Consider the following 21717-nt stretch of genomic DNA (forward strand, 5'->3'; position numbering starts at 1 on the left):
GGTCGCGGATGAATGTTCCGGAGTTGGATTCGTAGACCTTGATGACCGATTCGGGAACCTCCATGATGGGTCCAGAACACGTCAGCATGTACTTGCCTGGCGCGATTGTTGAGTATGATGCAGCAGGGGAGGCGGTGTGAGTTGAGTTGGGCTATGTGCTGGGTTGAGTTGAGTTGAGGAATATGCGCATGTACGCGAGCAACAAGACCAACAAAACTCAACAGTCATCCCAAACAAACAAAACACACACAAACAAACAAACAAGAACAAGGCAGAAAGAGCAAGCGCGTGCTTGCCACATCCTCCTCTCCCCCTTCCCCCTCTTCCTCTTCTTCGCCCAAGTCAACGGACCATCCTGGGTGTAGACGGGGCTGGCGCCGTAATGGCCGTAAATCGTCTGCTCCACCTCAACATCGAGGTCCGGCAGCGAGTACGTGAACATCTGCACCAGTGTGTGTGTGTGTGTGTGTGTGTGTGTGTGTGTGTGTGTGTGTGTGTGTGTGTGTGTGTGTGTGTTGGGGTGAGGCGATGTATGGACGACAGGAATAGTGTGGACGACAGGAGTAACAAAAAAGCACGCGTGCGCCACAACGCAAACACACACGCACAAACACACACACACACACACACCACAACCACGCACAAACACACACACCACACGCACACGTCATGCTTCAGTCACACTAGCACCACCAGCAGGCGAGACCTTGTTGCCTGGACACACGGCGAAGAGGGCGTTGGCCTGCGGGCTGATGGCCACAGCAGGCATGCCGCCACCACACGACACGCTGCACGTGTGCGGTACACATGCACGAACATTTCATGATGATGGTGAGGGTGTGGGGGGGGAGGAGGATGAGGACGCGAGCATGAGCATGAAAGGAACAAAACCAACAACAACAACAACCATTACAAACAACAACCACCACCAACAACAACAACAACAATACAAACAACACGACAAGCAACACCCTCAGCAGTCATCCTTGGCAGCAACAGCAACAGCAACAGCATGATTGTTTATGCCGTGTCATCGACCAGGCACGCACTGCGTACCTGCCAACGAGGCCCTTGCGGAAGGTGACGCCACCACCGGCGCCGGAGTCCGTGTCCGCTTCCTCCTCTTCCTCCGAGGAGTTGAGGATGGTGGCAGTGAGGGTGACGAGGCCACCCGTTGTCACAGGCGCATACTCGTCGCACACCTGACGGCACAAACACACGCACGCACGCACGCACGCGCGAGCGCGGACGATGATGGCAGTCGATGAGCGATGAGGAAAGGATGCATGCAACAAGCAAACAAGTAGCAGGGGCAGCCGAGACGACCCGAATCGGTGCAAGGACACATGCAAACAACATCACCTTCATCGCTACTGTCACGATCACTGCCACCACCACTGCCGCCAGCATGCGTACCTCGCGGCATCCCTCGACAAACTGCTTGGCGCCGGGGAGATCGAGACCGTACATGCGGCCGGCCAGGTGGAAGCAGATGGTGGACGGCTCAGCGGAGACGTGTGTGGCGGACACGGTGAGGGTGCGGTTGATGGCGTGCACGAGCGTGAACTCGTCCGACTTGGGCAAGGTGCGGAAGTCCTTGCGCAGCGTCTTCAGGCCGCAGTGGTGGGACTTGTTCTTGAGGAACCACGGGGTGGTGAGCAGCTTGGCCACAGCAGCATCGCCGTTGCACTCCCTGCACAAACCATCGAGGATGGTGATGATGGGTGGGTGATGGAGATGAGGAGGAAGGCATGGACATGTGGTGAAGAAGGGGTGGGCCAGGTGAGGAATGGAATGGTGGAAGCAGTACACCCATGAAAACCACACACACACACACACACACACACACACACACACACACACACACACACACACACACACACACACACACAGACGCACACACACAGACGCACACACACACACACACGAAACCTACACACGCACACACCGCTCAAAGTGTGGGAGGACGAGGAGGGGCCTGGCGGCGCCGCAGTTGTAAGTCTGGTTGCCGTCTGGATCGGCCTTGACGCGGTAGTAGGCGAGCATGCGGCTGTTGAGGGCACGCACGGTGGCGGCATTGCACAGATAGCGCTCCTCGATCACCTGAGAGGGAGAGGGGTGGGGCGTTGTTGGCGTTGTTGTGGTTGCGCGTTGTGGGTGAGAGAGACGTGAGAAAACGCACATGGGTACATCACCACACCACAAACATCCAAACGCATCCACATTTGCACACACGCTCAAACACACGACCTCACGACCACACATGTGCATTCCTACACATATGCACCTTGCGAATGGGCTCGTGGAAGACGCGAAGGAGGCCGCTGCCGCCCGATGTGACATACAGCTTGATGCTGACAAACAGACGTGCAAATGTCGACTTGCGCGGCTGCGTGTACGGGTACGACTCAATCAGCTCCACCAGCTCACCCTCCATGATGCCATCAGTGGAGAGGGCGATGTACGACATGGTGGCACGCACGAGCTCCTCACCGTGGTCGTCCTCAAGCTTGCTCAGCACAAAGTTGAACAGCTGCGGCAGGTGGTCGGGGATGCTTTGCAAGTATGGCGTCACCTTCTCGTACACACCAAACGTGACCAGCTCCGCAGCAGCAGCAAGCAGGTACAGAGGCAGACGCGCCTCCTGCTTCTCCATCAGCATCTTCATCTGGTCGCCCAGCAGCCTGTTGGATGCGTCCTCGCACAGCTTCTTGTGGTACGTGTCCAGGAACGTGCGCACGAGCGTCTTGGCCTCCTCCTCTGCCAGCAGTCCAAGCTCGTACTGCAGCGGCTCGCAGTTGGCCACATAGTTGTCGTGCACGTCTCCATCACTCGATGTCGTCACAATAAGGCGGACATTGTCCGGCAGCTGCGCCGGCAGCCACTTCACGTCGCGCGCGCCATACTCCGTGTTGATCTGGCTCAGGCCGTCCAGGATCACCACCACGCGGTTGTTGGGTGCATCCTTGTCCGCCAGCATACTGTTGGTGATACAACAGGGGGGGGGGGGTGGAAGAAAAAGAGTGGTCATGTGCCGGGTGAGGTTGATTTGTGTGTGTGTGTGTGTGTGTGTGTGTGTGTTCGTGTGGGGTGGGGTGCGTGTGTGTGTAAACATGTGTGTCACGTGTGTGAGCGGATATGATTGTGCTGACAACACCAAGGAAACGAACGTGAGCATCTTGAGGAAGATGGAGCGGGCGTAGGAGATGCTCTGCAGTTTGTTCTTCTCAAAATAGAACGGAACCGCGCGCAGCTGTTGATTGGTGGTGGTGGTGGTGGTGGTGGTGGTGGTGGCGGTGCAAAACAAAAAAAGGCGGGGGGTTGATTGAGTGGATGGCGATTCAAGATGCACAAAACTATGAATCAACACGAAATCCCGCAATTACAATGGCACACAAGCACGCATGCACACGCACGCACGCACAGACGCAAACACGCACAGCACGCCCGCGCGCGCACACACACACACACATGGGCACGCACCTTGTCGAGCTGGTGGATGAGGAAGATGAGCATTTCGAGGAGATCAAACGACTCCGGGTTGGTGCCGACGAAGAACGACACAACATCCACGTTGTCCCTGGCGTTCAGCTGCTCCGCGGCCTTGGCAACAAGCGACGACTTGCCCACGCCAGCAGGGCCCGTGATGAGCAGGCCCTTGTTGTCGGGGTTGGCCTTCAACACGTAGTCCTCAATGTACTTGAGGTCGGCGTCGCGGGCAACAAACCCTTCGCGGCGCGAGCGCACCATGAGCTCGTGCTGCACAGCAGACAGCTCCAGGGCAGGCAGCTCCGTCTCAAAGGAGGGGTACTCCGCATCAATCGCAGAGAACAGCATGGCGTACACCTAGTGGTGGTGTGGGAGGATGGGATGTTGTGTGTGAGGTGGGGTGGTGTAGGTGGTTGGACGGGTGAGAATGGGATGAGAATGGGATGAAGAACAAAAAGGATGGCCGATGACGCAAGCCATCACGGCACAAAAGCCACTTGCATCAGTCATACATACACGTACACAAGTGCACACACACACGAATATGCACGTGTGCAAACAGATGTACACCTTCTCTGCGAAGAAGTCAAGACCGCCAACAGAGCCGGTGCCAAAGCGCTTCCCCGTGGGCAGACGACCCGTCTCCTTCACCACGATGGGCTGGCCGGGCTGGTAGTCAAACGACTTGGCCTTCTTGGTGGCACTGCGGATCTGGCTGGTGATGGTGTCGAGATCGGTCTTGTATTGGGAGTAGAGCGGTGTCTTGGTGTACTGCGGGGCGAGTGACTCCTTCACCTGCGCGTTCTCCGGCAGATACTCAAAGTCGAAGATCCACTGCCAGTCCTCGTCCACCGCTGTCATGCATTGGCAGTCACATGTGGCGTCGAAAGGGGGGTGGCAGGGTGAAGGGAGGCGAGAGGGGGGAGCAGCATGAAGCACGAGGGCGGGTGCTGCTCCTGCATGCTCGTGTACGCTGTTCGTGTTCATGGTCGTGGTCATGCGACAAACAAACACGTGGATGTGCACATGCAGCCAAGCTTGTGCCACACACACACACACACACACACACACACACACACACACACACACACACACACACACACACACAAACACACACACACACAAACACACGTACTCACAAACACACACGCACACATAAACACATGCAAACATACGCTGCATGCACACCTGCATACGCAAACACACCCACACAAACACACACACACAAACATACACACATGCACACACGATACATGCACGCGACACGCGGTCCTCACCCTTCATAAACTCGTGGTCGCGGAAGGCGAAGAAGGCGTGTGGCTGCTCCATAGTCGCCGCCTCCTGGCCCAGCACGGCGTGCCACACCTCCATGGACGTGATGGACACGCCTGCAGGGTGCGCCTGCTGCACCTTGGGCATCCACGCAAAGCGATCGGGGTGCTCAAAGTCGTCCGGATCGTTGAATTTCTCCTGCACCCAACCATAGCGCTTGGAGCTGCAGCAGCGCGCGTGCATTGGGAGGAGGCCAGGCGGAGGGACGGGTGTGAGAGAATGCGTGTGTGTGTGCGTGTGTGTGTGTGTGTGTGTGTGTGTGTGTGTGTGTGTGTGTGTGTGTGTGTGTGCGTGTGCGTGTGTGTGAGTGTGTGTGTGTGTGTGTGTGTGATTGGGGCTGACCAAGAAGTTTGATGGTCAAAGAACAGCTTGAGCACAGAGACTCAAACGGAGGTGCAACCATGCGCAAGTACCCAATCACGACAACAACTACATCAACACCATCACGTCAACAACAAACACGTCACCACCAACACAATGACATGACACTCACACACGGTAACACAAGAAAGACACACCAACACGCAATACGACCGTGCTCACCGCAGGCCGAGGAACCAGGGCATTTCGTCCTCGTGCACGCGGCAGCGATCGATTTCGTTGAGGCAGGTCTTTTGGATGGCGTCAGCTGTGGACTCTTCAGCAGACACACCCCAACGCAAATCGACAGGCACAATCTGCACATAGCGTGACGCAAGCTCCTTGTTCAACGCAGGCAGAACCTGGTAGTGTGTGTGCGTGTTCGTGCGCGCGTGTGAGTGTATTTCGAATGAGCAGCTTGACATAAGCATGTACGAGGTCACACAAAAGCGAAAAGTTGCTTCAATGCACGGCGAACAAAACCACACACACACACACACACTCACTCACACACTCACTCACTCACTCACTCACTCACTCACTCAACTCAACTCACTCACTCACTCACACACACGAACCACTGACACACATTGTCCCCTCCTCCCTCCCAAACACACGCACACGAGCGCACCTTGCGGATGAGGACGTCACGCTCGCCGTGCGTGTCGACAAAAGTGGAGGAGATGAAGAGGCGGATGGTGGTCATCTCACCCTGCAGGCGCGTCTTGGGCGTCACGCCCTCCATCTTCTCAATCAGCTTCGACTGCGAGTAATCAGGGAACGGCTCAACAGCGGGCGGCTCCTCAACAGCAGCGGCAGCAGCAGTCGTAGTGGACGACGTCGATGGTGGTGCTGGGGATGGCTTGGTTCTCTTTGGTGGGGAGGGTGCTGGTTTCTTCGCAGCTGCTGGCGGTGCTTCCTTCGTTGGCGCAGCCCTTGGCGCAGGGGTTGGCTTTGGCTTGGCTGCTTCTGGTGCCTTGGCAGGCGCAGGCTTCTCCTCCTCCTGCGTCGTGGCAGCCGCGGCGGTGGTGGTGGTGGTGGTGGCAGCGGGTGCAGCTTTGCGCGGGGCAGGAGTTGGCTTGGAGGGTGCTGGCGTTGGCTCAGGCTTCGTGGTTTCTGCCGTTGTTACAGGTGGTGGTGCCTGCTGCTGCGCAGGGGCTGGCTTGGCGGCTGGTGTTGGCTGCGAGCTGGAGGAGGAAGGTGCAGCAGCATCGCCGTTCTTGGCACCTGGTGCATGTGAAAATGAAAAAAATCACGCTACACATGAACGTGTGCACCATTGGTGGAGACGCTGAAAAAAACACACGCACACACACACACACACACACACACACACACACACACACACACAAACACACAAACACACAAACACACAAACACACACCTGCGTGTGCGTACATGTGCAAGAGCGAGCAAACGTCACAGCACCACATCACACCACATCACGTTGCGTCAAGCAAATGTTTGCGACGACGTACGGGTAAAGGCGTTCTTCCATTCTTCAGCTTGCGGTTCCTCGGCGCTGCAAAAGCAGAGCTTGCGGCCGCCGGAATCGGTGACCACGATGCGGGTCGTCTCGGGGAACTTCTTGGACCACTTGCCGAGCGCTGGCAGTGCACGCATCTCACACGTGTGAGAACACACTCATCAAAGCAGTGCAACAAACACGAGAGCACACACAAAGCATGTATGCACGCACACGCACGCACAAGCACACACACGCACACGCACACGCACATTATAGCACGCACGCACACATGCATTGCTGTGCCAATCTGAAGACACGACACACGTGATTGGAATCGTCAAACGAGCACGCGAGATCACGCACACATACACGCTCACACACCCTCGTACTCACGGGTGGCATCAGCGCCGGTGACGATGTTTGTGGCCTTCATCATGATCATGGGAGACTTGTCTCTGGGGGTCTTGTAAATCTTGATGGTGCCTTTTGATGTGGTGGCAGCATTGCAGTTGAAGGCATGAGCACACATGCACACTGCGATCGCAATCGCAACACTGCAATAAATTACATGCGAGCAGCCCACTAAACACTTCAAACAAGCCACACACAGACACGCACAACACACACAGATACACACAACACACACACGCGCACAACTGCACACACTACACACACACACACACAAAACCAAACAAATCAAGCAGACCTGTGCCATCCATGACGGCATGGGCAAACTTCCACTTCTTGAAGAGGCCCGTGCCGGGCATGAGAACGGCGTTCTCGTAAACAGCACCGCTCGACATGTCTGCGATCGTGGCCGTCTTCCAAGATGACATCAAGCAAGCAAGCAAGGGTGGTGGTGGATCCAGCTCAGTGCAAATCGATTTTGCTTCTCTTCAGTCAGACAGCGCAACAAACACAACAACCAACAAAGCAACCTATCGTTGCTGAGTCAGCACAATTTTCATTGCCGCCAAAATTTGAAAAGCAACAGAACAACACAACAGCAACAGCAACGATGACGATCGGACGAGCCAACAGCGTGCGGGGAGGAACAAGCACGCTTACCTCGCGCACGCGGAGCGGGGGAAGCAAGGACATGGGAAACTCCACCACGGGCAGCAAGCTGCCCCGCACCAAGCCCACGACAAAGCGCGTGCCGCTGGCTGCGAGGAACACCTCGACAACCAGCGCCACCACAACTGCAAGCAAGTCGACCGCAGACAAGAAGAAAACGGCGACCGGAGCCACACGCAAGCCTCTCGGGTATCGCACACATGGGTGTACAACACACACACACACACACACACACACACACACACACACACACACACATACGTACATACATATGTATACACACAGATACAAACTACACGCGCACGCACACGCACACGTACATGCACTTTTGCGCATGAGCATGGAGTGTGAAGGGGGAGGGAAGAATGTCCTCTTGGCATTTGGTGTCGTTTTTGTGTGTTGCGCAGACGCTGTTCCCTGTTTGCTGTTTGTGCATTTCATCGTTCAACCAACTCATCATCACAACTATGCTTTGCGCCTTCTAACTCAATGTTCGCTGGTTCACCCCATGCAGCTCCGTGAACAACACGACTTCGCGTCTGAACAGAGCCTCGACCTTGCGCCAGTCAACCGCAAAGCGTACAGCAACGGTGAGTCAGCAGTGAGGAGTCAAATCATGGTGAAATGCCGCCTACACACTCGCGCATGCATTGAAACATGCATTGAAACATGGCCATTCACAGCTTATCCGTCCTTGCTGAGAACCTTGCTCGTTGCTTTGTGTCCCCGCCACTAGGCACGAAGCTCTGCCACAACGACTTCGCGTTTTGGTGGGGCGGGTGCAAAGGCGGCCAAGACCACGGACAAGCCAAAGAGTAAGGCCGCCCTCAAGATTGAGGAGCTGGAGCAGGAGTGCACGCGCAAGGACGAGGCGTTTGCTCACCAAAAGTGCGTTCATGTTGTTGTTCTTTCGTGTGTGTGTGTGTGTGTGCGTGTGAAGGGGTATGTTCGTGCGCGCATGTGCGTGTGTGTGTATCGTGTGTCATGTATGTTCGTGCGCGTATGTGCGTGATGTGACAAGGTTGGCGCACATGCGCCGATGTTTTCGCTCGATCATGATTGCTCACGCACGTTTTTACGGCTTGTGTTATCATCACACCCTATTCGACCATGCAGGCAAGCGTTCGAGCAGGAAAAGGATACACTGAAGGCGGAGAACGAGCAGCTCGCCACAACATGCACTGAGCTCAAGTCCGATGTTGATCAGAAGCAGGTACGCATGTTGAGACTGTATCTTCTTCTTTTCGTTGCCGCTACGAACTTGTCAACCCAAGCCATGCCAACAACGGCACGAGCACAATCCACACACATGAGCACATGCACATGTACACGCGAGCATGAAGACATGTACACGCAAACACGCATGCACACGCATGTACACACGTACACACATACACCTGTTCACACACAGCCGCATGTTAATCCATGCATGCACAACAACACGTGTCGCACAGACGCGTGGTGTTGAACTGTGGTGGCGTTGGCTCAAATCATTGTGCTTGCCATCGCATTCGCCTTCATACACACGCTGCCCTTCCTCCCCTTGTTCTTCTTCCTCTGTCTCTCCTTTGCCTGACTCGCCTTCTTCAATGTCGTCATCGCACTGCTCTTCGTTCTCTTCCTCCGCCTCCACCCCAACATGGCGTACACACCCACACCATACAATCACAACACGTCATGATCCTACTCCTCCTACTCCTCCTCTTTCTTCTTCTTCTTCTTCTTCTTCTTCTTCTTCTTCTTCTTCTTCTTCTTCTTCTTCTTCTTCTTCTTCTTCTTCTTCTTCTTCTTCTTCTTCTTCTTCTCTGGTGTCGTTCTTTCTTCCGTTCTTCTCTCTTCCGTTCACTGGGAAGGCGGCCATTGTAGAGCTGCGCGAGACCGTGGACGACCTTCAAGGCAAGCAGTCCTCCCTCCTGCAGGAACTGGATGGCCTCCGCTCCCACCTCTCGCACGTCAGTATTGGTGCATGGCTCGCGGTGGTGGAATGGGTAGCTGTGGTGTCGAGTATGGAGTTGTGGTGGGTAAGCAGCTATGTGCACGTGGATGGAAACCATGGGCTTGCTAACACACACACACACACACACACACACACACACACACGCATACACACACACACACACACACACAATACGACACGTTTTGCTTGCACCCATGCACATGTGCACACATACACATACACACACACACTTGGCACCATCAGGCGACATCGACGATTGAGCAGCAGACGTCTGAGATCAAGGATCTGCACGACAAAGTGGCTGCACTGGAGGCGTGTGTCAAGGAGCACGAGCAGCAGGCAATTGTCGACGAAGCAGAGCGGTAACAGCACATGAATGCAAGCACGCGTGACTTGGGACACTGTGGCGAGCAACCATGGTGGCAACATGTCGTATGTGGGTGCGCAGCAGTAGCTGTTTCTGTTTCCTTGTAGCTCTTCGCATCGATTCGTCATGCCTTTCGTTCTGTGTGTGGGCTCATGGCACATCAACTTGTTTTACAGGCGCCGCCTGCACAACATGGTGCAAGAGCTCAAGGGCAACGTGCGCGTGTTTTGTCGCGTGCGCCCCTTTCTCTCTGGCGAGGACGCATCAGCGGATGAACAGCCAGTCGCTTGCCTCGACGGCAAGGTGCGATGCTGATGCTGATGATGCCAGGCTGCTGTGTCATGACATGCGCGCCTTTGCCCTCTGTGCGATTGACGTCAAGTTGTGGACAAGCGTGCCGCACATGCAGAATGACGAGACATGACGTGACGTGAGTGCGGGGCTCACACCACATTCCCGTGTGTTTGCTTTTTGCCTTGCAGGAGGTGTCCGTGACTGGCGCCACAGGGCCGACGGCGACGTTTGCTTTCGACAAGGTGGGCATCAGCGCCACATGCACGTGTACAAGGGCGCGATCATCCACAACGCCGTGGAACAGACCAATACCCTTGCCAGCTGTGCATGCAGTGCCAACGTATTTTCATCAATCAAGCTCACTGTTCATCCTTCCGCAATGGTCCTTTGTTCCTGGCAGGTGTTTGACCGCGACAGCACACAAGCGCAAGTGTTTGAGGAGATTGAGCAGCTTGTGCAGTCCTCCATGGACGGCTACAACGTCTGCGTGTTTGCTTACGGCCAGGTTTGTTTCTCATGGGTGTGGAGTGTGTGTGTGTGTGTGGGGTGTGTGTGGAGGGGGGTTGTGTGTGTGTGTGTGTGTCTGTCTGTCTGTCTGTCTGTGTGTGTGTGCATTGGGGGGAGTGAGTGAGTGTGTGCTGTTGCTGTTGTTCTCGTGACTGACGGGCATATGGTCACACACTCACTTGATCGCAGACTGGAAGCGGCAAGACATACACCATGCTTGGCGGCGATGACGAGGGATCACGTGGCATGATCCCACGCGCTGTTGAACAGGTGCATCACATTGCAGTTATGTGTGTGTGTGCGGATACGTATGTTCTCATGTGCACATTTGCTTCCATTCTACCGCGACGCATCAATCTGCTCCACTCGGTTTTCCTCACATCTCACACACACTAGCACGCACACACTCACTCGCACGCACACACTCACTCGCACGCACACACTCACACGGACGACTGTGTCTGCAGCTTTTCCAGCGCCAAGCGGAGCTTGCTGCCAAGGGGTGGGAGTACACGTTCAAGGCCTCCATGCTGGAGATTTACAACGAGGAGCCACGTGACCTGCTTGCCACGCCGGGATCCGCCACCAAGCCAGTCATCTCCTGGACAGCGCCCGTCTCAAACCTCTCTGAGTTTGCCGTCACCGTTCCAGATGACGTGAGCGGCTGGAGTTTGGGGTGTAGTGTTGGGAATTGGTGTGTGTGTGGGGGGTGATTGTGTGCCTGTGCATGCGTTTGTTTGATGTTGTGTGCGTGTGCGTGCGTGTGTGTCTGTATGTCTGTGTGTAGGAGCGTTCTGCGTCTTGTGCCAGTGTCCGTGGTACGTCTCTGTCAGTGTCCGTGGTACGTCTCTGTCAGTGTCCGTGGTACGTCTCTGTCAGTGCCCGTGGTACGTCTCTGTTAGTGCCCGTGGTACGTCTCTGTTAGTGCCCGTGGTACGTCTCTGTTAGTGCCCGTGGTACGTCGTCTCACTGCTCCTTGACGCACACCAACTCACAAGCAAGCGCCGTTGTCTTTGCCCCTCTCCTACTCCCTCCCCTCCACTCTCTTTCAGGTGCACGAGCTGCTTCAGCGTGCAGAGACCAACAGGAGGACGGCCAAGACGGCGATGAACGCACGCTCGTCCCGCAGCCACTCCGTCTTCCGCCTGCAGATTGCGGGTGAGAACAAGGCCGCGGGCGAGGTGTGCAACGCCACGCTCAACCTCATTGACCTGGCTGGCTCCGAGCGCATCAAGGTCTCCAAGGTGCAAGGAAAGGAGGAGAAAGAGGCCAAGTACATCAACAAGAGCCTGACCACCCTCAAGCGCGTCTTCACAAAGCTCTCCCAGAAGGTATCCATGAGAGTGAGGGGTGGGACGAGATGGGAAAGGGCGGAAGATGGGAAATATGGGAGAATCGGGGATTGAGGAGGGCGAGTGAGTGCAATGCATTTTGTGGTTGCGGTTGGCAATCGCTCACCTGTGTGATACATCTTGACTCCTGAATGCTTTCCACCCACCACTAGGATGGGCATGTGCCCTTCCGTGACTCCAAGCTGACCATGCTCCTCAAGGACTCCATGTGCAACAACAGCAAGTGGTGTGTGTGTGTGTGTGTGTGTGTGTGTGTGTGTGTGTGTGTGTGTGTGTGTGTGTGTGGGTGTGGGTGTGTGTGTTGTGTGTGTGTGTGTGTGTGTCTGTGTGTGTGTGTGTGCATGCTTGTGGATGTTTGCTTCTTCTTGTGTGTGCGCGCGCTATTGCCGTCACGCCATTGTTCACTCACCCTGTGTCCTCTGGAACTGGCTTCTTTGCAATGCAGCCTGATGTTTGTGAACGTGGCGCCCACAGCCGCGTCCGCCAGCGAGACAAAGAACAGCCTTCGCTTCGCTGCAGAGGTAACATAAACTGAGGGACAACGTGTGCTTCTCTTGGCAAGCTGGTGGTACGAGTGTGCGATTTTGCTGCTGGTACGAATTTGCCGTCTGGCTGATGTGATGCATTCACGATTCTCCTCTCTCCCCCCCTCCCTCCCCTCCCTCCTCAATCGTCAATCCACAATGTTGTTGACAGGCCAACAAGTGCCACCTCGGCACAGCACGTGCCAACAGTGGCACCTCCTCCAAGTAGACACCTCCAACAGCAACTTTGCCTGCCCCTTTTCTGAAGTCTTTGCATGGTGGTGGTGGTGGTGGTGGTGGTGGTGTTGTTGTGTTGTTGTTGTTGTTGTTGTTTAAGTTGTTTAAGTTGTTGTTGTTTAAGTTGTTGTTGTTTAAGTTGTTGTTGTTGTTGTTGTTGTTTAAGTTGTTTCAGTTGCTGTTGTTTAAGTTGTTGTTGTTTAAGTTGTTGTTGTTTAAGTTGTTGTTGTTTAAGTTGTTGTTGTTGTTGTTGCTGTTGTTCAGAAAACCTTGTGGTGGTGGTGGTGGTGGTGGTGAGTTCTTGCGTTTTGCGTTCTTACGTTGGTGACAACCTCGTAAACACTTAAACAGGAGAGGTGTTGAACGATGTGATTGTTGGAGAAAGGAGATCTCGAGTAGGTGCTGAGTGAGTGGCGCAGATTTGCAAACACTTGCATGTGCCACATGACTTTAGGTCACAGCGTCTGCCTCTTTGACACGGGTCCGTGCACATGCTTCGTTCTTGTACGACCAAGCTGTGGGCTTTGCTGCGGTTCATGCTCGGTCGGACACTCACTTGTTTGGCTCGAAACCAAACAATAATCGCGTTCAACACATACAACAACACACAACGCAGAGAGCAGCACACACACACACACACCCACACACACACACACACACACACACACACACACACACACACACACACACACACACACACACACACACACACACACACACACACACACACACACACACACACACACACACACACACACACACACACACACACACACACACACACGGGGGGGGGGTGAGCAGTCTCCCTCGCTATTCCAGTGCGCATGATTGTAGAATGTCTCATGTGTCTCAGCAGTTCATTCTTTCATTCGTGAAATCGATTGTGGCTGTGCAAGGGAACAAAAGCCAGCAGGGGCAAAGTGGTTACAATAGACAATAGTGATGGTTGGAGGTTAGGAAAAGTGTGTACAAGGCGTAGTACTTGTGCAGCACACTCAACGCAGTGCTCAGCTCAGTGGCAACGCAAGCTCAGCCTCGTGCAACAGCTGGTCAATGCTGGGCTGCCCTTCCCATGGCTGCAAGGCCTTGTGCACGAAATGCTGCATACCTCGCGCGCGACGTAAGGTTGCTCGTGCACGTGGTTCTGGGTCCGATTCAGTCCTCGGCAGTCGACGATCACCTCGGTTTGCTTCGGCCTCAGTGTTGGAAGGCGCATGGCTGCGGTCTGCAGAGGGTCCGCCCAGCTGGGATTCCAGGCCATCAAGATCCTGGATGGACGACTCGAGGCGTCGCTTGCATTGCACGTCTCTCATGACACTGCTCGCGCGCTGCAGGTGCTTGCTGGCTCTGTGCAATCCCGGCAAAAGGTACTGCTGGGAAAGGCCTGGCTTCAGCGGCCGAGTAGGGTGCTGCTGCACACAGCGCCGCAAGTTTGCAACACACTGTTTTGCAAGCGTGACTGCCTGGGCTGGAAAAGCACGTGCTAGCTCACTGGCTGCCTGTGCCTGTATCGTGCCCAGCTTGTGCCGCTCCGCCCTCGAGTGATCATTGGTCTCGACGAACGCTTCCAAAGGCTGTAGGATCGCCGCCCACTCAGTCTCGGGGTTCCCGCTGCTCCCACTGCTTGCCATTGTAGACCAGCTGGTGGCTGGCCGTGGGTGCGTGAAAATCAGTCGCAGCTGAGTTTTGAGAATGGCAACCTGTCCCCTGGAATCTGTGTAGCCTGACTCCTCCATGTCGTCGTCAAGCGAGTCCAGTACGCCGTACACAGAGTCGAACACGCCCTTGTTGCCACGCTCGTACGTCATCTGGATCCATTTTGGCATCTGGCACAGGCCGTCACCCCCACTCTCATCAGCCGTCAGTAGCACCAGCCAGGGCTTTAAACTCAACCCGGCCTCGCAGACATCACGGAACGCCGCCTTCATACAGCGGACGATCTTCTGAGCGACAGCCCTGCGCACGTCGGTGGAAGCATACGCACCCTCTTGCAGAGCAGAGAGAACGATGCCGCGCGATCTCAGCAACGGGAACGCCCACAGCATCGACGTCAGCCGTTCCCGCCCACCAGTGCCATCATTGCGGCGTACGAGCCACTTCCACATTGGTAGCTCCACGCCCGTGCCAGGAAGCCAAATGTCGCTGATGTCACATCCAGCCATCACCTCAAGTAGCGCAAGCCGCTGTAGGCGAGATTGGGTGTCTTCCGGGACGGCGGCAAAACAGCTCTTAAGCATGCGAAAGGCGGCGCAGCAGTTCCCCAGTGACACGGCTGCACTGAGCAATGTGACAGGCAGATGGTCTGGTGTGTTCTCCAGCTCCCGCACGCGCTGCTCGGCCTGGGGGCAGTGCGATGCGTAGTGCTTGATGAAGCGCGGCTTCTCTTCGTCGATCAAGAACGGACAGAACATAAACTCAGAGGCACCATCACGGGACGCGACGTACCGCTGGCACAACTTCACGTAGAACAACACGAACAAAGCCCCTTTCCTCGCCATGCACGACCTCACACAGCGATCAATGTCTGAAATTGCGCGGCTAATGTCTTGGTCGGCGAGCACGAGGACACGCCGCGTCGTGGTCGTCACATATTGCGAGAGCAAGTTTTGTAGCTGTGGGCCCACTTGCCGAAGGTCGCATGCGCGTGGCACCCAAACGCAGACGTCGTGTCGCCTCCTCTCAACAAATGCCCGCGCCACCCGCTGAAGGCTCGTGGTCACGCCGATACCTTGAAACGGCGCCTTCCCGTACACAAAGTGACTCGGTGAGCCTGCATGCTGTTGCTCATCAAAAATCGCGTCCAGTTGAGACAGTAACGACTCATCCTGCAACCGATCCACCGCGGCAGTGTCAACCAAGCTCCACGGCAACTGCGCCTCGTTGACACCATCAACCTCACCGCCGTCACTCTCGGAGCCGTCGACGGCCTCTGCTGCTGCCGATGTGGCCGGTACATCTCGTCTCCCTGCCAGAAACCGCTGCACACACGCATGACCCTCGCTTGTGGCGGGGTGTGGGCCGAGAAGCTGACTCTGGTGTGGCACAACCATGCAGTGACTGATGGGAGTTGTGGGTGCCGGCGTCGTGCAAGTGGCTTCACGCACCACAGAAGAAGGTGGCTGCGCTTCAAGCAACGACGCCAAGGATGGCAAGAGCCTCACGTCTCTCACGCAGTGGTGCGGGGTGTCCGAGAGGTATCGCCGGAACATCTGCAGCGCGGCCTCCAGACGCCCTGGCTCTGTGTCAACAACGCTCACCCACACCTCCATGTCGGGTAGACTGCGACACAGCGCCTGCACACTTTCGGTTTCCAGCCCCAACGCCATGATGACACCGCTCGGTCCTTGCCATGGGATGTTGCCCACAGCATTCACGTCGAACACTTGCATCCAATCAGGGAACCTTGCGCTGCGCGCGTCCACAACAACCGGCATGGGGTGCGCGCCGATGCTGGGTGGCCTGAACAGGAGATGTGGTGTTACTCGATGGCGATGAAACGCCCACGCCGCGAAGGGGGTCAGGGCCACAACATGTTTGCCGTCCCATATGGGGCAGTCAAACTTGTCCATGTTCCATAAGACGGTCGGATGCCCAGATACACAGGCGCGCTTTGCATCGAATTCCACTTCAACTAGAATCAACGGCTCTCCCATGCAAAGGTCGTCATACTCGCGCACGCACAGCGGCACTTCCACCTCCTTCCCAGGCTTCTTGATCCGCCACCCACGCAACTTTTCATCACGAACCTCGAACACCCCTTTGGCTGTGCTCGCCAGCGCGCACCACTTTCGGTGGCCAGCACCACCCCGTCCTGTAGCTTGTTGCCGCTCAGTCATCACCGCCCCTCTGAACAGCACCATTTTGTCCTGTCCAGTCGCCTTGGCCATGCGCCTAAAGTCGTCTTCCGAAAGCACGTACACCGTGTTGCCTTCGGCTTGCCACAGCTCTTCAATTTTCGGTGCCACTACCCTCTTCACTCGCACAATCACGTCAAGCTGGGGTGCTGGAAACAGCCTTTTCAGGTAGCCGTGCAGTTGCTGTGAGATGTTTGATGCCAGGGTCTCCAAGTCAGCGTCCTTTGGGGACGGGTTCACGGGGATTCCCACCACGCTGCCGTTGTCTGCAACGCCGATGCCAATGTATGCACGCCTTGGCGCGCGTGAAGCATCCAAGGCGTACATCTCTGCCATGTAGTTGCGTGCATGCTCCAGGACCTTGCGCTGAATTCCCGCTGGTGTGGGTTCGTCGAGCTGCACAGTCTTGTACTCTCTGACGTTGCTTTCAGGTGGGTGGCGGTGCAGGGCCGATGTGGTCGAAACCCGGTCCGCCATTGGCTCGGATGGAGGTGTTTGCAACACCATGGCGGGGGCGATGCTTGCCAGGCCCATGTGCAGCTCTGCATCTGACACAGGCTTCGATGTCGCCCCGCTCCGCTTCGATCGGGTGTACTGGAGCATCAAGTGCACGTCTGCCGTTGTGCGCACAATGTCCAGCCTGAACCGCCCATGCGTGCCTTTGAGTTTGAACATGCGCACCACACTTCTGCGGTCGTCACACTCGACGCTTTGGTGTGTTGCTGCTTCGGGTTGTCCGTCTTCGTACCGTTGGCCCAAGTCAGGGTGGTTGAAGGCGGCCGCGTCCACCTCAAATGGGCCGTCGATGATGGGTGCATGACAAAGGCGGTCGCTCAAGCTCGTGGCAATGCCTTCTCCGGTCACCTTTGCCGCGCCGTTGACAAAAATGCTGCCGCACACGCGAGAGTTGTGGAAGGCGGCCACGGCACGTGTCGCTTCAGTAACGTCCGCCACTTCCACAATTGCAGGGGTGGTCATGCTGGTGTCGTGGGCGGTGGTGGTGTTGTGCGCGGTGGTGGTGTCGTCGACGGTGGTGTCGTCGACGGTGGTGTCGTCGACGGTGGTGCTGTGGGCGGGGGTTTCGTCGACGGTGGTGTTGTGGGCGGGGGTTTCGTCGACGGTGTTGTTGTGGGCGATGGTGGTGTCGTCGACGGTGGTGCTGTGGGCGATGGTGGTGTCGTCGACGGTGGTGCTGTGGGCGATGGTGGTGTCGTCGACGGTTGTGTCGTCAACGGTGTTGTTGTGGGCGATGGTGGTGTCGTCGACGGTGGTGCTGTGGGCGATGGTTGTGTCGTCGACGGTGTTGTTGTGGGCGATGGTGGTGTCGACGGTGGTGTCGTCGACGGTGTTGTGGGCGATGGTTGTGTCGTCGACGGTGGTGCTGTGGGCGGTGGTGGTGTCGACGGCGTTGTCGTGGGCGATGGTGGTGTCGTCGACGGTGTTGTGGGCGATGGTGGTGTCGTCGACGGTGTTGTGGGCGATGGCTGTGTCGTGGACGGTGGTGCTGTGGGCGGTGGTGGTGTCGACGGTGGTGCTGTGGGCGGTGGTGGTGTCGACGGTGTTGTCGTAGGCGATGGTGGTGTCGATGGTGGTGTCGTCGACGGTGGTAGCGGTGTGGGTCTGGGCGGACTCAGTGCTGGAGTCAGGCTGCTGCAGCTGGTCGTGAAGAGGTGTGCCTAACATCTTGGCTGGTTGTTTGCGTGGGTTGTCGAAAATCAAACGAAGACATTGCAAAGCAGTATCAGATGCGACAGCTGATTCACGCCAACGAAAGGTGCGCCGGCAAGTCGAAACACCATCTCCACCAAATCGACCCGGCGGACGACGACGGCCGCGACAACCGGCACACCCCAACGTTTGCACAGGCAGCAGCGGGACAACGCGCCAACCGCCGCGGCCGCGGACGCAGGGCCATCACCACTACCAACAACATCACCAACAACACTCACGCCACCAACAACACCTCTAACAACACCACTACCACCAACAACACCTCCGACGACACCACGCCCACTACCACCACCACCACTACCGCCACCACCATCGGCAGCAGCAGCAACAACAACAACAACAACAACAACAACAACAACAACAACAACAACAACAACAACAACAACAACAACAACAACAACACCGGGGGCAACCCCGACCCGCGCCACGGCACGGGCAACGAGCGGTCAAGGGCCACTACCGCACAGATTCAGGGCCCACGGAGAGCAGCGACGCAACCGACCACCACGCGCTGCCCCATCGACACCACCAGCCAGGTGGAGACCAACGGAAACCGCAATGAGGAAGCGGCCTCCCAACCTGCGCAGGCGTCCTCCCACTGAGTCTAGACCCAGTGGCCTTTCTCCGGGCCTGAGGGCCCCTCTCTCTCCCCTCACTCAAAGCTGCCTTGCCTGCTCTCCGCCCGAGTGGTTTCGTTTTATTTATCACACCAATCCCCGTGTCCCTTTGCCTGGCTCGGTTGGCTTCACCGAGTGTCTCTTCCCCCATCGGTTTTTTTTTATTGCATGCTCCTCCCCGCTCGTCTCGCTTTCTTTCTTTGCTTCTTCGCCTGCTGGTCGGCACCGTGTCGTCTGCGTTCGAAGCCCGGCCCAGCCGGGGCAGGCGACACCATAAAGTTTTGATGAACCCCCCCCCCCCAAATCACTGAGGCATCACCCCACTTGATAGCTCGCACAGGACAGTGAACATGAGCTTGGGCGCCGCCGTGTTCGTTCGTCCACAGACACTTGCCCGCTTCGATCGAACCATGAAGGTGCTCCTCAAGCAGTCACCCATGCGTGTGAGTTCGTCTCTCGCGTTGTTGCCCTCGTTACCTCACTGTTGCCGCATTCTCTGCACTGCACTGCATCTCTTCTTGCAGGAGACTTGGCTGCTCAGGCACAACAAGCCAGTGCCTGCTACGGCCTGACAATGTCGGGTCCCCAGATGGCTGAGTACGCAGCGCAAGCTCAAGGCAGAACTCGAGTCAAGCGGCATGCGGAGTTTGACAGACTGGCTTCATTCGTTCGTGAGTTTAGCTGTGAGCTTGTGTTTGAACTGCGCGCACACGTGCGCGCGGGTGTGCGTGTGGATGAATTCGTGTGTGCGTGCGTATGTACACGTGTGTGTATGTGAGTACATGTGTGTGTGTGCGTGGATACGTGTGTACGCGTGTATGTGTGTGTGTGTGTGCATGTACATGCACATGTGTGTATGTATACGTGTGTCCGTGCGTTTGTGCACGTGTATGTACGCGCGTGTGTGCACGTGTACGTGTGTGTGTGTGTCTGGCTATGTGCACGTATACATGTGTGTGCACGTGTGCACGTGTGCGTGTGGTGTTCTGTGTGTGTTTGCACATGCAAGTCCAATAGTGCTTTGCGAGACCCTAACGTAAGCACCGTCTTGCACCTACACACTAGAGACCTCCAGGCTAGCTCGGGTTTGGGCTCGCATTATGACCGCGAGAAACCCTGGTCAAGGTCGAGGCGCGCATTGAAGAGCTGCGCAGAAACCAGCACTCACTTCGCAGTCGAGCAACCCGTTTACAGACGTAACGGCCGGTGCAGACCAGCCAGGACGCCAGCGACAAAGACTTCTACAATGATGATGATGATGATGATGATGATGATGATGATGATGATGATGATGATGATGATGATGATGATTACAATAACAGCGGCACGACCTCTTGGCTCGAACAATCGCTCCTACGTTATCTCTTGTGTGTGTGTGTGTGTGTGCGTGTGCGTGTGTGTGTGTGTGTGTGTGTGAAGGGGTATGTGTGAGTGTCGTGTGTCATGTATGTTCGTGCGCGTATGTGCATGACACGGTTTGCGCACATGCGCCGATTTTATTCGTTCGATCATGATTGCTCACGCACGTTTTTACGGCTTGTGTTATCATCACACCCTATTCGACCATGCAGGCAAGCGTTCGAGCAGGAAAAGGATACACTGAAGGCGGAGAACGAGCAGCTCGCCACAACATGCACTGAGCTCAAGTCCGATGTTGATCAGAAGCAGGTACGCATGTTGAGACTGTATCTTCTTCTTTTCGTTGCCGCTACGAACTTGTCAACCCAAGCCATGCCAACAACGGCACGAGCACAATCCACACACATGAGCACATGCACATGTACACGCGAGCATGAAGACATGTACACGCAAACACGCATGCACACGCATGTACACACGTACACACATACACCTGTTCACACACAGCCGCATGTTAATCCATGCATGCACAACAACACGTGTCGCACAGACGCGTGGTGTTGAACTGTGGTGGCGTTGGCTCAAATCATTGTGCTTGCCATCGCATTCGCCTTCATACACACGCTGCCCTTCCTCCCCTTGTTCTTCTTCCTCTGTCTCTCCTTTGCCTGACTCGCCTTCTTCAATGTCGTCATCGCACTGCTCTTCGTTCTCTTCCTCCGCCTCCACCCCAACATGGCGTACACACCCACACCATACAATCACAACACGTCATGATCCTACTCCTCCTACTCCTCCTCTTTCTTCTTCTTCTTCTTCTTCTTCTTCTTCTTCTTCTTCTTCTTCTTCTTCTTCTTCTTCTTCTTCTTCTTCTTCTTCTTCTTCTTCTTCTTCTTCTTCTCTGGTGTCGTTCTTTCTTCCGTTCTTCTCTCTTCCGTTCACTGGGAAGGCGGCCATTGTAGAGCTGCGCGAGACCGTGGACGACCTTCAAGGCAAGCAGTCCTCCCTCCTGCAGGAACTGGATGGCCTCCGCTCCACCTCTCGCACGTCAGTATTGGTGCATGGCTCGCGGTGGTGGAATGGGTAGCTGTGGTGTCGAGTATGGAGTGTGGTGGTAAGCAGCTATGTGCACGTGGATGGAACCATGGCTTGCTAACACACACACACACACACACACACACACACACACACG

General features: G+C 55.9%; 5 protein-coding genes across 5 annotated transcripts in view; 3 read left to right on the forward strand and 2 right to left on the reverse strand.

Moving 5' to 3' along the window:
- The window catches only part of PTSG_05269 (uncharacterized protein), a 15886-nt gene extending 8317 nt beyond the window's left edge, over positions 1 to 7569 (reverse strand). Inside the window, exons 1-16 of the mRNA XM_004993787.1 lie at positions 7356 to 7569; positions 7043 to 7132; positions 6660 to 6788; positions 5813 to 6408; positions 5365 to 5543; positions 4767 to 4984; positions 4060 to 4343; positions 3484 to 3846; positions 3171 to 3253; positions 2288 to 2981; positions 1949 to 2103; positions 1417 to 1693; positions 1057 to 1202; positions 707 to 788; positions 352 to 442; positions 1 to 96 (exon numbers count right to left, since the gene is read on the reverse strand). The exon at positions 1 to 96 is cut by the window's left edge and continues 29 nt beyond it. Coding sequence (XP_004993844.1) covers positions 1 to 96; positions 352 to 442; positions 707 to 788; positions 1057 to 1202; positions 1417 to 1693; positions 1949 to 2103; positions 2288 to 2981; positions 3171 to 3253; positions 3484 to 3846; positions 4060 to 4343; positions 4767 to 4984; positions 5365 to 5543; positions 5813 to 6408; positions 6660 to 6788; positions 7043 to 7132; positions 7356 to 7485 — 3613 coding nt within the window. The 5' untranslated portion in view covers positions 7486 to 7569. The remainder of the gene's footprint in view (positions 97 to 351; positions 443 to 706; positions 789 to 1056; positions 1203 to 1416; positions 1694 to 1948; positions 2104 to 2287; positions 2982 to 3170; positions 3254 to 3483; positions 3847 to 4059; positions 4344 to 4766; positions 4985 to 5364; positions 5544 to 5812; positions 6409 to 6659; positions 6789 to 7042; positions 7133 to 7355) is intronic.
- Positions 7570 to 8234: 665 nt separating this feature from the next.
- On the forward strand, positions 8235 to 12956 carry PTSG_05270 (carboxy terminal motor kinesin; the record flags this gene model as incomplete). Its single annotated transcript, XM_004993788.1, has 13 exons — positions 8235 to 8327; positions 8463 to 8614; positions 8843 to 8939; positions 9580 to 9678; positions 9927 to 10045; positions 10227 to 10353; positions 10649 to 10849; positions 11041 to 11121; positions 11319 to 11507; positions 11904 to 12182; positions 12356 to 12429; positions 12649 to 12724; positions 12900 to 12956. The coding sequence occupies 13 exons, from the start codon at positions 8235 to 8237 to the stop codon at positions 12954 to 12956; spliced, it is 1644 nt and encodes a 547-aa protein (XP_004993845.1).
- Positions 12957 to 13971: 1015 nt separating this feature from the next.
- PTSG_05271 (uncharacterized protein) lies at positions 13972 to 18580 on the reverse strand (the record flags this gene model as incomplete). The annotated part of the gene is made up of 1 exon (XM_004993789.1): positions 13972 to 18580. Exon 1 carries the CDS (start codon positions 18499 to 18501, stop codon positions 13972 to 13974), a length of 4530 nt encoding a protein of 1509 aa, XP_004993846.1. The 5' UTR covers positions 18502 to 18580.
- Positions 18564 to 19151, forward strand: PTSG_05272 (uncharacterized protein; the record flags this gene model as incomplete). The annotated part of the gene is made up of 1 exon (XM_004993790.1): positions 18564 to 19151. One exon carries the CDS (start codon positions 18564 to 18566, stop codon positions 19149 to 19151), a length of 588 nt encoding a protein of 195 aa, XP_004993847.1.
- Positions 19152 to 19516: 365 nt separating this feature from the next.
- Positions 19517 to 21717, forward strand: part of PTSG_05273 (carboxy terminal motor kinesin) — a gene marked incomplete at both ends in the record, with an annotated part of 5351 nt that continues 3150 nt past the window's right edge. The window contains 5 exons of the mRNA XM_004993791.1: positions 19517 to 19613; positions 19691 to 19878; positions 20379 to 20533; positions 20738 to 20834; positions 21475 to 21582. Of these exons, the coding sequence (XP_004993848.1) occupies positions 19517 to 19613; positions 19691 to 19878; positions 20379 to 20533; positions 20738 to 20834; positions 21475 to 21582 (645 nt within the window). The remainder of the gene's footprint in view (positions 19614 to 19690; positions 19879 to 20378; positions 20534 to 20737; positions 20835 to 21474; positions 21583 to 21717) is intronic.

This window comes from Salpingoeca rosetta (genome assembly GCF_000188695.1).
Source record: "Salpingoeca rosetta unplaced genomic scaffold supercont1.12, whole genome shotgun sequence".
Lineage (NCBI taxonomy): Eukaryota > Choanoflagellata > Craspedida > Salpingoecidae > Salpingoeca > Salpingoeca rosetta.